The sequence below is a fragment of the Lepisma saccharinum genome, chromosome 25, assembly GCF_977018435.1.
Source record: "Lepisma saccharinum chromosome 25, izLepSacc3.1, whole genome shotgun sequence".
Taxonomy (NCBI): Eukaryota; Metazoa; Arthropoda; class Insecta; order Zygentoma; family Lepismatidae; genus Lepisma; species Lepisma saccharinum.
Window position 1 is genome coordinate 6,308,473 of NC_139253.1, and position 15,686 is coordinate 6,324,158.

The following is a 15,686-nucleotide window of genomic DNA, read 5'->3' on the forward strand; positions in this document are numbered from 1 at the left end:
GCACCCTGAAGTTGTAAAATCGTGAGAAATTCATCTTCAGGGCATCTACCCCGCCCCCCCCCCTCACTTTTTCGGCTCTAATTGGCGGCCGATAAGGTACGAGTCTTTCCTATTCACCCGAAATAAAATCCTGGCTACGGGTCTGTTTTCTGGGTTTTGGGTTTGAAAATATTAATCTGTCTTGCTGAAACCTTAAAACTGTTTTTGGCGGCAATTCCAAAACACGTGAACAAATCTTTAAAAACAGATCTATCAAAATAGATGTCGCTTTAGAGAACTTTCAGACCGTGATTGGGTTGACTGATTGATTGAGTTGGTGTTTTAAGTGCACTTTATGCACAGTAAGGCTAATCGGGACTGGACCTACAGTTTAAAGTGGGATCCGAACCACTATGTGCCTCCACCGGGTATCGAACCCGGGACTCCTTGATTACAAGGCGACGACGTTACCACTACGCCATCGGGGAGGCCCAGACCGTGATTGGGGTGTCACAACGAAGCGACAAGCAAAACGGGTCCATTCCAGTCTGTCGAAAAGCATTCACTGAGCATGCGCTACAAACAGACAGATAAGGCTTACTGTAAATAATGTATGCAATCTCGCTTCACAAATTCACGGCTATCGCTGGTATTTATTTTTGTCAGAAAACGACAACTTTCTACTGTTAGACACGCTGTGTAGCGTGGCCAATCAAGACAAGGGCTATCCTCAGGAATGTCAATTCCTTTGGACACAACCTACGACGTTATTTTTAAATGCAAAAGTACAGAGTCTCTGCTGGCATGATATTGTTTCCATAGTATGCTAATATCTTTTCGGACAGAGAAAATATATGTCAGTGGCAACCATGAATCCACGTTATGCGGTTGCATACATACAGGATACTAAATGCCCTCTTTCGAGGTCTAGTAGTATCGAATCTAGGCTTCAACGAACAAAACTAACAAGAAAATGTGTTCGCCTCAATGTCCTATCCACGCTGTGAATATTATAGTATGCCACTGCTTATAATAGACTATGATGTAGGACACTTACCATTTGAAAAGTTTCATTCCCACCACAGGTGCAAAGATCTAGCAGAAATCCTTGCCTATAATACATGAGGTCCCAGTCTTCGTCTCTTATCGAATCTCCATTTAAGGGTAATAGCATAATACCAGTAGCAGATAAATCTATTATGAGTCTAGGATCATCTGTAGAGAAAGTGTATAACTTAGGCTAAAAGTAGTAAGCAGTGTTCGAAAAGTTATTCTCAAAAGTAACTCAACGGGATTTACTGGTACTTGAAAAGTAAGTATAAAGCCCCTATCACACGGAACTGGACTTCAAGTAGGAATATCCTAGTTGGCGCTGAACTGACTTTCTAGGTAGACATCATGGCCGCCTGGCTGACTGGTTTGGAGGAATACGACATGTTCTAATTGCTACTTGCTTTCCTCCACTGGATTCTGTGGAACAGCCAATCAGAGAAAAAATTCGCCATGTGAAGATAATCTGTGATTGTGTAAAGAAGCGTTTTTGTCTGTAGTTTCCGAGTGTTACTCCAGCAATGTATAACGTATACAGCATGAAAGGCACGTCGAGTTAAAACCATCTATGCTGAGTGTACGGTGTTTACATTTGAAACAACTAAAATATTCTTCCATACGTGTACAGTAAACGTTGTAAAGTATGTATTTAAGCAGCGCCATTGTTTTGTATCTAATAACGTTTTATACGAAACGTTATTCCTCTCGGTTGAATAGTTATCGGCTTTTAAAAATGTGAAGTGATACATTGTTTACATCTCACGCGGCCGCCATTACAACTTCCCTCGTATGGGAACAAAAGTCTATCGGCAAGTACGCTGATAAGTATCGTGTGAGGCGAAAACTAGCAAATTGGTAGCCAGTCCAGCGCCAACTAGGACATATCTACTGGAAATCCAGTTCCGTGCGATGCGGGCTTAAGTTACTTTTATAATTACTTTCTGCTGGAAATTTTGTTGCAAACAAATTACACACAATCAATGATCACTAAATACAATAACAAATACATGAAGACTTACATGTGTTTTACTTATGTCTCTGGCACATATGTTTTTCTTACAACAATTAAACAATGGAACAAGGAGCCAGCCTCGGTTGAAATATCATTTATATAATTTTAATCTCTCTGCATATGAATATTCCTTAAACAATTTCTTATTAAGTAATGACTTATTTTTACCTCTAACTTCCACGTTCCAAATGAATGCAGCAATCCAAAACACTGAAGTCTTCACGCGCAATTAGAAATAACGAATTATAATAGAACGTAGATGTTCTAAATTTAGTATGCAACGAAGCCAAACTTCCTTTCCTTAGGCAATTCCACGAAAATTATTTCACCTTAGCATCCAGAAACATTGGAAACATTGGAAACAGAGTTGCCAAATTAAGCTCTTCGTCCACGCTACAAATTTTCAAGTTAATAATTAAATTGTCGTAAAGTACTGTGAAAGTAGATAACGTTACTTCTATTGAAAAAAGTAACTTGTTAACGATATAACTATTTACTTTTGAAAAGCAGCTAGTTACAGTGAGAATTCCTCAAAATAGTAGCTGTTACTTCCTAACACTAATAGAAAGTTAGGAACAAACAATTTCAACCTTACACTAGCAGACTCCGTGGCGGAGTGGTTAGCACTGCACGCTACGACGCTAGATGTTCCGGATTCGAATTTCAGTCTGTGTATGGATGTTCTTTGTGAGTGTTCCTTCATCAATTTCATCATATCACTCATCCCCATCGTATCGATTATCCAAAAGTGGAAGAAAAGCGACGCTAAATCAATTGAAATCAACCTTACATTAATATACGAATTGGATGGTGGAATAAGAGGACAAATATAAGGGGGTATGGTGAAGCCACAACTCCCCTTGGAACTGAATATTAGAATAACACACGTATTAACCCAGAAAAGTTTACCAACAGTGCACTTACTCGCTTCGTCACATGTAATGGCGAAAACTGTAGAGATCCCCTTCATATTAAAATACTGAGCAATAAAGTTAGACGTTAAACTATCTATTGCACCATATGACTGAACTACTGCACTCACGACTATTATAAAAAGCTGGACCTTCATCATGAAAATCCTTCAGATACGACGCAAATGGGCTGTTGGTCACAAATTCCCAGTATGCTTCAGTAGCGATAGGTTTTTTGGAATACAACCAAGTTAAAACATTTAGTCAGAAACATCGTTACGTACTTTCAGGTGTCCTCTTGTTTACTTTCTGATATTTACCTTACAAGATAACACTGTATTGCAGTTGTGATTTGACGACCCTCGGCAACAATCAGCAGTAATAATAGGGTGAAGTTACCAAAGACCCAATCTGCTGAATTTGGAATTTTGACGACAAGGCTCTTGTCAAAACGTTGTACTTATAACGAGATTATGATTGAACTGGCACAGTCCAACTGGGGATTTTGATCTTGAATAATTGATGGCGTACATTTTCAAGCGGTCTTTCACAAAGTAAAAAGGATAGGTAAATCGTTCCGTCAATATGTCGTAGCATAAAGTCAATTGTTCGACGAGTTTGTGAAATCTTTGTAATTTCCGAACATACAGATCTGTGTGCAAGGCGAAAACTAGGGTTTCTAAAAATAGAAATTCTATGTTGGAATTGTACTTACAGCACCAGGTATTTTGGTATTGGGATCCGTCGTTGATATAAAATTCAGCAGTATCTTAGAAGCAGCACTGTATAAAATATTAGCTACTAGTATTACATCTTTGGGAAATGTTTCTAATCAATGCGTAAGATCTAGCACAAGTACCTACTTTTCTCTTTTGTCAAGATTTTCGTAATTTCTCATAATTTTTACCCCCTCATTCCAGAAATAATCTTTAATTGGGATGTTTGTGTTGTGCGACCTCTCATATGATTCATTGATTTGGTGTTTTAAGTCCACTTTATGCACAGTAAGGCTAATCGGGACTGGACCTACAGTTTAAAGTGGGATCCGAACCACTTGTGCCTCCACCGGGTATGGAACCCGGGACCCCTCGATTACAAAGCGACGACGCTAGCACTGCGCCATCGGGGAGGCCACTTCTCATATGATTTTTTTTTTCGGCGAGGGGGGTTGAAATTTTGAAGGTGGGTATTACACAGCTGCATCCTAGGGAGGGGAGAGTCACTGTAAAATACTGAGAAATTACAATTTTTAACCTTGGTTACAAAAGTTGTTCAAATTGGGAATAGAAATCAGGGTTATTTCAAGTGGGTTTTCATTTACCACTGTCCCCCCCCCCCCCATTCGGAGTTCTTTTTCATTCCTTCATTTATATTTCCTCACAACTTCGAGAGGAACTGTAGCCCCATCAGCAACATAATCAAGATGCCCGCAAGAGGGAGGGTGCTACTGCATGAACAGGTAGTCCCGCCAAAATATACATCTACCAGTACAATGACCACAGTCTGAGTTTTGAGTATTAAGCCCACTTGTATGCACATATAGGCTAATCGGGACTGGACCTACAGTTTAAAGTGAGATCTGAACCACTATGGGCTGCCATCAGGCATCGAACCTGGGAAACTTGATTACAATGCAAGAATGACCACAGTCATGCAGATAATTTGGCAATGATTTGACAGTCGTGCCTAATTACTTTAAACATGGGTGTGCAAGTGCAAGACTGTTAATATTGATGTCGTATCATACCCTTAGGTATGAGGGATCTTAATAGGAATGTAGCTCATCAATCATTCATCCTTAATGGTAGAGCAACTAGCTGCTCATTGTGAGCTCGATGGTAAGGAGCTAGAGGTACTACTAAAGTAATAAGATACACTAACCAAGAATTAGAAATGGCAAACAATTAACACTTGGATTTTACCTTTGAACCTGAATCATACATGGTAAGGGTAAGCTAATTACATGTCTAACGTGAAGTCTGATGATGAAGTCGAGATGAAGTTATAGAACAAAGTGCAAGCCTGTAATGAAGGCTTGCTTCTCCAGCTAAGTCAGGAAGACTGACTTTGTTCGAAGACCGAACTGAAGAGCGCTGTTCACTATTCCAAGCCAATCCAAAGAGTGATCCTACTACCTTTCTAATCTGTCCCTGTTGCCAGTGGATACTTCATCCACGCCGATCCGTCACGATTTTGACTTCCTACATCTTAGCAAAATTACCTGTTTGCCTGTGAGCAAAATTCCAGGAAGTCTCTTTACACTTGATTCTGCATATTTGACATGCCTAAGAAGAGCAACTGGCTGGTAGAAAAAGTGAACGACCTTGGTCAGATTGTAGCTTTTAGAAAATGTACAGACTTAACGCTTTGTTATGATGTAATTATGGAAACATTTTTTTATATAATTTTTATTTACTTACCGGTTACTTTCTTGTTTGTGCTGTCCTGAGCAAATTGGCTACTCTATTTTTAATAGCTGATGGTCTCTCTACCTGTGCAGTTCTTGATCATCACAATCCACCCACTGGTTGCCCTGGAAGTTGCCAACTTGTTAGCTGTCTGGACCTGCCACTACAGTGGCCAAGTGCACATTGATCCATACAACATGATGGTTCACATTGATTGGACCATCTTGTTCAAGTGGGTTAGATGTCCGATTCAAACTAGGCAAGTTGGCCACTTTATCAGGCTCCTTGATGCTGGATAAACTGGACTCCGGATAAGGCCTGTTGCACACCACATCCGGCATGACAGGACACAATATGGTAAGATGAGTAATTTCTTTCAGACAAAACGAAACGACACACTGTTCTGGGAATCTCCATAGCAAGAGAACAAAAACAAGTCATCTTCGCAAGTAGTGCCTCGAAATGGCTCAATCAATAAATGTGCGTGGGAAAAAGATTACGTGGAGTGGGCAACATGGCTGCAGCTACCAGCAATTTGCAGCAGCATGCACTGTTTTGCCCCATAGATTCTCAAGACAGTGTGTAACAAAAGTGGCTTCTCTTGTTATCAGTCAACACGGTCATTGATGAAGAGACAATTGCAGTATGTATTTCCCTTGTTGCTGGACGTATCCAATAAATGTACCCATCATAAGACAAATGTTTCTACAGAAATTCGTTTAAGATGTCCATGAAAACATTCAAATTTAATGAAGTGCTGTTGTTACATTCTATACAGTGTTCCAAGTCGGTCAGATTAAACCTCATACATAGTCTAATTGAACAGTGTTAAAATATGTTTACACACATATGTATGAGTGTGCGAGATTGAAACTACTTAAAGACTGTAGGTTCTATACATGCATGGGCATCGCAGCGAAAGATGTAGACATTTGCCCATGTTGCAAAGCAAGGTGTTCCTTTGTGAGTGTAGCCTAGTGTTCTGTTACTTTCTTTCCACTTATCATCATTAATCTTCATAGTCGCAATTTGCCAAAGGTGGAAGCAATAAGATGTAAAATAACATATACATAAATTTATATTATACATCCTTCCATACTATCCTGTAAATACTACACCGAGTACAGTTTACTTTTGTGAATAAATAGCTCATCACAATCAAATATCTAAACATTTTGCTACATTTCAGAACAAAGCACATCCTCCCTTCACTACTACAATCGTGCTGGAGTTACAACAATAGGGAAAATTGTATTAGAAACATGTGAAGCCATGTGAAAACTCTTGCATCCGCTGCATAATGAAATCACTTACCTTAAAAAATGGCAAGATGTTGCATTCACATGTGCGCATAGCATTTTGTCACAAGCTATCCCCACATAAGACAAAATTCCATGGGCCTTAGTTGTTTGTCGCAAACCATCAAAAGATGATTCGAATCAAATGTTTCGACAGGTGTGTGGCTGTCCATCAGAGACTATGGTAGAACTTTCCTTCCGATGGTTTGCGTATTTATCGTATCACACAGAGTCCAGTTGGCCTAAAGAGTGGGGGAGGTAGGTGGGCATGGGTCATTCATTGATTTCCTCAAAATGCTCTCAGAGTCCTTCACGATTTCCAGAACTATGCAATTCATTAAAACAACCTGATGAAAAGTTGATGCAAACCTGAAGGATGTCATTACTTCATTTTTTATTTATAATTATTATTCTTATTTTGCCACCCCCAATAAGAACTGAAATAATGCTGGAAATCTTTGATGAAAACCTTCACATAGAAGATATTTCTTGATGAGGTTACCACCCATCTACCATATTTCACCACATAATCATCCAAAAATTGGGTTATAAACATTCATCGCGTAATTGTCACATCAGTGCATCAGATAACGAAACCAATGATAGCATCCTAGAATTCTCAGAGTGTAATATTTCGAATACAATGCACAAATCAATAACTAATTTGTTAACTTCTTTGTAGACCGGAAAAATGTTCGCTACACTGTCATTAATAAATTATGCATGTCGATATGGACTATTCAATTTTAATGTATATTCATGAATATTTCGAACATTATAATCTTTCATCAAAGACAGCTTAGTAATAAATGTTTTTACATACATTTAGGAACATTTTTTTAAAAAGCTTCACATAATGGTTGCACCCCAGTTTTTTGCAAAAAAAATTGGCATAAAATCTGCAATGATCATGCAGTGAAATACGATAGTTTGGTTAGATCACACACAACTCTTCTTGTACTTCTTCTCAAATCTTCTTATTGCAGGGTGTGCTTCACAAAATTAAAAAAATATTTATTTATTTTGAAATAAAATTCCATGTCTTTCTATCGTATTTTATTATTCTAATGCTCTACAGCAGGAAGACAGATTAATCGGTACTTTATAGATATTAGCCAATATAGGCATATCGACACATTGGTAAACTTTCTATTTTTACCAATCTATCTATAAAAAGCATGTAACTTAGTGCAAAATTCTGTCATTTTTCTTGTTATTTTTATAAATATAAGCATATAATTCATATGTCCTCGTTTAATAAGTTTCTAAATATGCATCTTCTTTTTCAATGGCAAAACCCATTGCACCAGTGAACTCATTACACACATTAAGGTGGTTACTGAACCACTCAAGTTCTTCAAGGCACATTTACTACTTTATACGGGATACATAACATATCAGTTATCAGTAAATTTTAAGGCAGTAGTTTATTGGTATTGATATGCTGGTCCATCCCCAATCTATGGTATAATTTTAAAGTGGAAATATGAAAATAGTGGCTTGTTTTAATATATGCATTTTTAAAAGCATTTATTTTTTTTTACATAGGAACACTTTCTGTACTAAATGTGTGAAAAATTCATTTCACAGCAGGTCCAAGAATTACATGTAATATGTATGCATTAGATTAACCAGAACTCTATTAACGTAAGACAATCGAAGTATATCTGTAATATTGTCGAGAATTTTACCAATACAATATTTCTATGTACAGTATGGTTCAGCCGATATCAGTTTGAAGTGATACCGACACCAATGTCGCAACTCTTACCAATTTGCACCAATACAGACACTTGAACAATGTAACAGATATCGGGTAATTTTTACGATTGGAATTTCAAATATCTGGATATCCAAATTGTCCAGATTATCCAGATATCTGAATTATCTGGGTATTTGGATTATCTGGATACCTAATTCTCTGGATATTCAGAATATATGTATATCAGACTTTACAGATATCTGAATTACCTGGATATTCAGATTATCCATTGCATCCAAAATGTATATCAGATAATTTGAAATCTGGATATCCGTTATCTGAATTTTGTGGCCATCCCTAGTAATAATAGCAGCTCTAAACCTATCGAGGATGGCTGAGATTACACCTGATGCTGTATCAAGTGCCAGGACTTAACACAACTTCTCCAAAACTACATATAATTTCAGTGCTTTTTTTATTCATTTATATGCACTGAGTGCTCACTGAATTATGACCACCCCTCCAAACAACAAGGAACGGCCCAGCAGCTGCTCTGATTACATGACCACCCCAACTGGAAGTATTGTGTTGAATGTATAGACACAACAGTTAGTTAGTGGACCTACTCGTCACCCACTCCTCATGAAGCGTCACCGCCGACTTCGTCGTGCCTGAGCCCACGAGCACGCTGATTGGCCAGTGGACGATTGGAAAAGGGTGTGTTGGTCTGATGAATCATGGTTTTTGCTACACCACTGTGAGGGGCAAGTGTAGCACCAACAGCACGAGGCTATGGACCCTTCCTGCATGGTGAGTGCTGTACAGGCAGGTGGGGGCCCAGGGGTTGCTTCTGTTGGCATGGACTGGGACCATTGGTGTGTATGGACAGCTGTGTGACATCCGTTGTGTATCGGGAGGTGTTACTTCTACCCACACGGGGAGGATTTTCAGGACGACAATGCACAGTGCCATCGAGGTGGGACTGTATGTACTTGTTTGGCTGGAGGAACATTCCACAGAGATCCAGCATATGAATTGGCCCCTAACTCTCCTGATCTTAAGAGCATCTGTGGGATGTTGTGGAACGAGCTCTTCGAACCATGCATCCTGCACAGACATCAGTTAGCTCGTCATAGGATGCCATCAGGAATATATGGAGTCAGATCCTCGTGGAATCCATGCCATGACATGTCCAGGCTGTATGCCAAGCCAAAGGTGGACCAACAAAGAATTAGGTAGATGGTCGCAATTCAGTGAGCACTCAGTGTACATAGAAAGAATGATAAACTCAAATTACAACAACACGAGTATTTGAAGTTTGTCAGAAGCTGATTTTTTTTTTTTTTAGTGGACATGCACTTTTAAACTTCGTGGACTGAGAATACAATAATAGAGTTAACTTGGTTTTATTTTGGATGAAATGACCAGAGCTTGTACATGAAGTAATTTACTAAAGAGATTCCTCTCTGGGGACCTATGCTGCCAACACATTAAACCAAAGTGAAGAGCAAAATTCGCAAATGTTAAAATCTTTGTAAATATAGTTGACAATTGCCCTGCAACTAATCGTAAAAATTAGTTCAAATTTATTATGCAATAGCAAAAAAGTAGTGACACAGACTAGTTACCTCAATTTAAGAACCAGAAAAGACAACTCTTTGATATATTACTTTCGCATAATGTAAATAAAAAACTAACATTTTCTGGAAAAATTTATTCTTTAAAAACTTTTGTCCACCCTTGATTGACTCTAATTTAGTGTAAGAAAAATTGTTTGTGGCAGTAGGATAAATATATCTATACATAGTACCTACAATAAAACAATCCTTATCTAGCTCACTGCTAAACTCTCAATTTTTTTTTTCATTTTTGTGATGAACTATTATCGACACAAATTTCCATGGTTGTAGAATCCTAACAGTAACACATTTTATTCACTTCAGTTTACTGAGCCAGACGGGGTCTCCAAAAAATATTTTTTGTGCAAAGTTTAAATTTCCTTCTTCATTATCTGCTAATTGTGTTTTTGTTTTTTCCGGAATAGGATTCGAAATTTTCCATTCCAGAAAGATTGGATTCTTTGAGGGCAAAAAAAGCAACCCTAAATATCTGTGCTAAATAGTTTTCTTCCCACTTCCTTTCTTTATGGAAACAGTACACATTTCAAAAGCACATGCTTCTACCAAGGATCGAACCCAGACCTCTTCATTAGAAAGTACTTTATCAGTATCATTAAAATATTTCGTAACCAGCTATCCTTAAATCTAATATTCCACGACTATTCCAAGTTTCTGAATAATTAAAGGAATGTCCAGATTTTATTCCGACTTACTTAGTCAAAAGCTGATTTACCTGGTTTTCCACTTCAGTAGAAACTCTACTGATGTAAGAATAGTCACTTAATGTCATTCCAACATTCAAAGATAACCCAACCCCTTAAAAAAAAAAAAATATGTGTACGAAGTGGGTTAGAAAAACAACATTGCCTTACCCAGGGTTGGAAAATTACATGTATTTTCATCCTGATGGGTTCAAATTCCTGTAAAAATGCATAAATACATTAAAAAGTTCACTGAAACCCCGATTTTACATTTTCCTGTATTATACATTCAATCTTGATGGTCCAAACGTAGCAGAACATAAAATCGAGGTTCCACTGTATGTAAAGTATGTATAAAAAATGTTATAAACTCTTAAGATTTTCAGGTCCTGACTCAAAAAACTATTTCTGCCAATCTATTATTCTAATTACTACATTTATTATTTAGCCCATAGACATGGGCAGTTTTCAACACGAAACTTGAAATTACGTATTATTTAAAATAATTTTATATCTTGGAGACTAATGCTAGCAGATACATGAATAATACCTCACTATCTTCTTCGGCTATGCCATGCTAATGCAAGACTCACTGGAAATGGTACAAACATATTCACCTAGTACTACAGAGCATCCCTGACATTCGCTACGAGACTCAACGGCAAGCTGCCCGGCATTAGCGCTTGTCTTTCCCGGTGAACGGGTCAGCGACAGTCGCTAGAGTCGGCTATTAAAATTACAATTTTCATATTGTGTACTAACATTGACTACAGAAGGTGTTGAAAATGATGTCCCTCTGCTGCAACACATTCCTGGCATCTCCGAAGGAAATTGGCATTTACACGTGCAAGTTCGTCTACTGTAATTCTCCCGATTCTTCATACAATACTCTCTTTTAACTCACATATGGTGTGCGGATTGTCTTTGTATACTTTATTTCCCCATTTTTCTTTCCACTTTTATTCAGAACTGACCCTGTTACTTTAAACCTTTTTACGAGGTTTAATATAAGCGACTGTCGCAGACCCCTTCAACGAGAAAACCAAGCGCTGATGCCGGGCCGCTTGCTGCCGAGTCTCGTAGCAAATGTCAGGGAATGCTCTGTATATATTCGGTTTAGGTAAATATGACTCCAACCTGAGTCTTGGTATTGATTTTACCGATGTCCGCCTTGTTCTCAGTTTTATCTCAATAAGTCTCAAAGGTAAAGCAACGGCACAGTATGCCAGAGACCCTTGTTCAAATCCTGGTTGTATGTGTATGTGAGCCTGCATTTTTCACTTAAATTTATACCAGGTCTCGAAAAGGTCTTGCCTCATCCCATATTACATCACATGACTATGCCAATAATAAACTGGTCATGAGCTCATGACACACCTCATGAATCAATATAAATATTATTGACAGGAACAGTAATTTACCCACATTATGATCTCGAAGTTGCACACACGTAACTGTTTTAATCTACTAAATTTTGGCATTGCCAAAAATAACAAAATTATCCCATTTCAGCATCTAACGGATAACAGTCATTTTTAAAGCATATAAAATTAGGTAGCAGTTTGCAGGTTATGCTAAAAATTCTACAGCAACCCCACTAGTTCCTACCTCCTCCTTTAAAAGGTCCTTGTTCACAATAATAGTTCAAATCACCTTTTTTCACGATATTTAGTCAATACTCACAAACTTTGTTTCATGAATTACCTATATTCTATTTTACTATTTTTAAGGAACATCAATATATCGTCCAAGGACATTATTTTTTTTGGGGGGGGGGGGGCATTCATGGGGTGGGATAATCCTCACAGAGTGAATTGTACAAGGCTAATATGAAACATGTAATGTTCATGGTGTTTGACATTGCTTTTGGTTAAATCACATTAATGCTAGGTTCAGTTTTAAATTAAAGCATAGAGTAAAATCATAGGTGACACTCGATTTTCACCAACGTGAAAACAAAAACACATATTTGGTTCTTAGCAAAAAGTGATTCAGTGAGTGATTATGCTTAAAATATAACAGATAATAATTCTTATAAATTACAAATGTAGAACCGAATGTGATTTGAGATTTGTATTTGAATTCACTGGAATAAAATATTTTTGGATTAATTTAAAGAAAACAAATGTTTTACGCTAACACTTCTATTTCAATACAAATAAAGAAGCATAAATGTTTAATGTGGCAATGTTTCAGTTAACTTACATATGATTTTACAATGATCTTTCTTTTGACTGGTTAATAACGCTTAAGTTGTTACAATTACTTTAAACTGGCAAATTTAATTAAAACAAACAAAAGTTAACTCAGGGGTGGAAGCTAGTGAAACGGTAAATATTATCAACATAAAAATTACTGTCTGGTATCCAGCATCTCCATAGTCAGTTTTCACACACATTTTGCCACAACATAATACTTATATTTTCAAAAATATAAGAAAATATTCTCATTATTGTATTAGTATATGTTCTTATGTTGTACTAAAAAAACAAGATTAATGCACTGCAAACAAACGTGACTTGGTAACATAAGTACGAAGGAGAGAAGAACACATGGCTCTCAAACTGTGCAATTTAAACTTTCCAACATTTCGAGTCAATGCTCTTGAGTGAATGTTGAGACATGCTTTCAAAACTTGGCTACAAAAACAAGTTATTCCTAAATTTGTAAAAAATCATAATAAAAAGAATCTGTCCTTTGATGGGAAATAATATATTCCAAAAATGCAATACTGAAAAAAATAGAAACTGTAATCATGAACATAAACAACATAGACTTTACTGACCAATGTTTTAAAAACTAGCAAATTACATACCAATACGAGAAAACTGACTTTTTTTAATGACATTGCTTGTCATTTTCCACACCTGAATATTATAATTTATCAATATTATAATTTTTATTAGGCTATTTCTCTATTGTTCTCTTTGTATCTTTCATATTGTAATCTTTATTTCGCAATTTTCTGAAGAACTAATTGTCTGAATACTGTACTGTTTTCATTTTTATATAATTACATCTGTACATAAAACATTTATGCTTGTTTCTTGAATTGAAATAACAGTGTTACTGACAGTAATAAGCGACGTGCACCATCAAGGTTACTATTGATTAATTTACTTGTTTTCTATGCCACATAATTTATGTAGAACACATTAACAAGCAAACTACCAGGAAACTCTGTCTTACCATAATTTCTAAGCATTTAATGAAGATACACACTTTTTGAAGTTTTAATAGTATTATTGTACTACTGTATTTAATACACAAAAATTTTTCTTTTAAAAAAAATACTATAAACTATTCAACAACATAAAACAATGAAGGAAAAAAAATAACTTGTAATTCGAGTCTGAGTACTTCGTTACTAGCATGCGTTCTTGTCTGATGTGATGCTTTCATCATTTGCATGTTAGGTCAATTTTGAACACAGTAGTGTCTTGAAAAAAAAAAGGTCATTTTGTCATTAACTATATTAAAAACCGCACCCCAGTCCGTTAATCATAATGGTCTTATGCACATAATTATCATCGTCCTTGAGTCCGCTCTTATTGTCCTCTGTTCAACTTCTTCAGGTAACTTTCCCTTCGCGTGATCCTGACTTGAGTTGTATAGTCTCAAGTGTTACTGTGGTCTTGCTCGGTTCCGTCTGCAATGTCAGTGCTGTGAATAAAAGAGAAAAAATCCACAATTGGACATTTACGAACTGAGGCGGTGCTGTCAATGGCTGCCATTTGCAATCCTGTGGACAGAGTATTGGAACACAGGAGGTGTTGTCTGTCTAATAGGCCATTGTCAGTCAAAAACAGAGGTGCATAAAAATAAGTCTATACACTTAGTCAATAGTTTCATGGATTTGTGCCTACCTGCATTGCAGAGAATTATTACAAAATAATACAATCTTTTGTACCTAAACTTGGATTATATTTCTTAGAGGTGGCATTACAGCACTGTTTCCAAGAATACTCTCAAACCAAAAATGTCAACAGTTACATCTTGTTAAAACTAATAAAACTGTAACTTGTAGTGACTAAACCACACAAATACTGAATGTTCTGACACATTTCAGCATCTATCTTTTTTTAAAAAGTTTGTTTAAGTCCACTTTATCTCAGATAGGCTAATCAGGACTGGACCTACAGTTTAAAGTGGAGTCCGAATCACTATGTGCCTCTACCAGGTATTGAACACCGGAACCCCTTGATTACAAGGTGACAATGTTACCACTGTCATTGGGGAGGCCAGTTTAACTTTTACAGTCCCATGGCACTTATGCAGTTTTTACCTCTGTCCCAGGCCATTTAAACAGATTTTGTAAGGTTTAGCAAAAATCTTTATAGCTTCCTTCCTAAGGTAGATAATTTAGTGAAACAAGAAACATTTTACTAAGAATAAAATGTACTTTGACATAGAAAAGACAAAGTGTTGCTATCTGTATGTATTTGTTATTATTTGTGGCTCCAAATGTGAAAAAAAGAAAAGACAAAATTTTGCCCCTCCCCCTTCCCTATTGAGACTAGGGGTGGCCAGATCCGGATCCTGGCGGATCCGAAATCCGGATCCGGTTGGTTCCGGATCCTTAGGATCCGGATCCTAAAATTTTTCGGATCCGGAATTTTCAGATCCGGATCCGGATCCAGAACTTTCGGATCCGGATCCGTGGATCCGGAATTTTCAGATTCGGATCCGGATCCGGATCCAGAACTTTCGGATCCGGATTCAGAACTTTCGGATCCGGATCCAGAATTTTCGGATCCGGATCCAAAACTTTCGGATCCGGTACTTTCAGATCCGGATCAGGTACTTTCGGATCCGGATCCGGTACTTTTGGATCCGGATCCGGAATTTTCGGATCCGGATCCGTTTTGCCATCCCACATGCGCTTCTTTGGAAAGTAAGAATGTGCTTATAACATATTGTTACCTGCTAATATACATATATATATAATATACATACACACACACATATATATATATAGTGTGTGTGCTCGCGTGCGCGGTTTGTAA

The 15,686-nt window shown here is 37.2% G+C and overlaps 2 protein-coding genes across 2 annotated transcripts in view; both read right to left on the reverse strand.

Annotated features, from left to right (window-relative positions):
- LOC145979004 (ionotropic receptor 84a-like) overlaps positions 1–5,701 on the reverse strand; it is a 30,925-nt gene extending 25,224 nt beyond the window's left edge. The window contains exons 1-2 of the mRNA XM_083112064.1: positions 5,518–5,701; positions 1,037–1,194 (exon numbers count right to left, since the gene is read on the reverse strand). Of these exons, the coding sequence (XP_082968190.1) occupies positions 1,037–1,194; positions 5,518–5,701 (342 nt within the window). The remainder of the gene's footprint in view (positions 1–1,036; positions 1,195–5,517) is intronic.
- A 2,012-nt stretch (positions 5,702–7,713) lies between these two features.
- Positions 7,714–15,686, reverse strand: part of LOC145978943 (RNA-binding protein 45) — a 35,094-nt gene continuing 27,121 nt past the window's right edge. The window contains exon 11 of the mRNA XM_083111948.1: positions 7,714–14,343. The gene's annotated coding sequence lies outside the window, so the exon portion shown is untranslated. The remainder of the gene's footprint in view (positions 14,344–15,686) is intronic.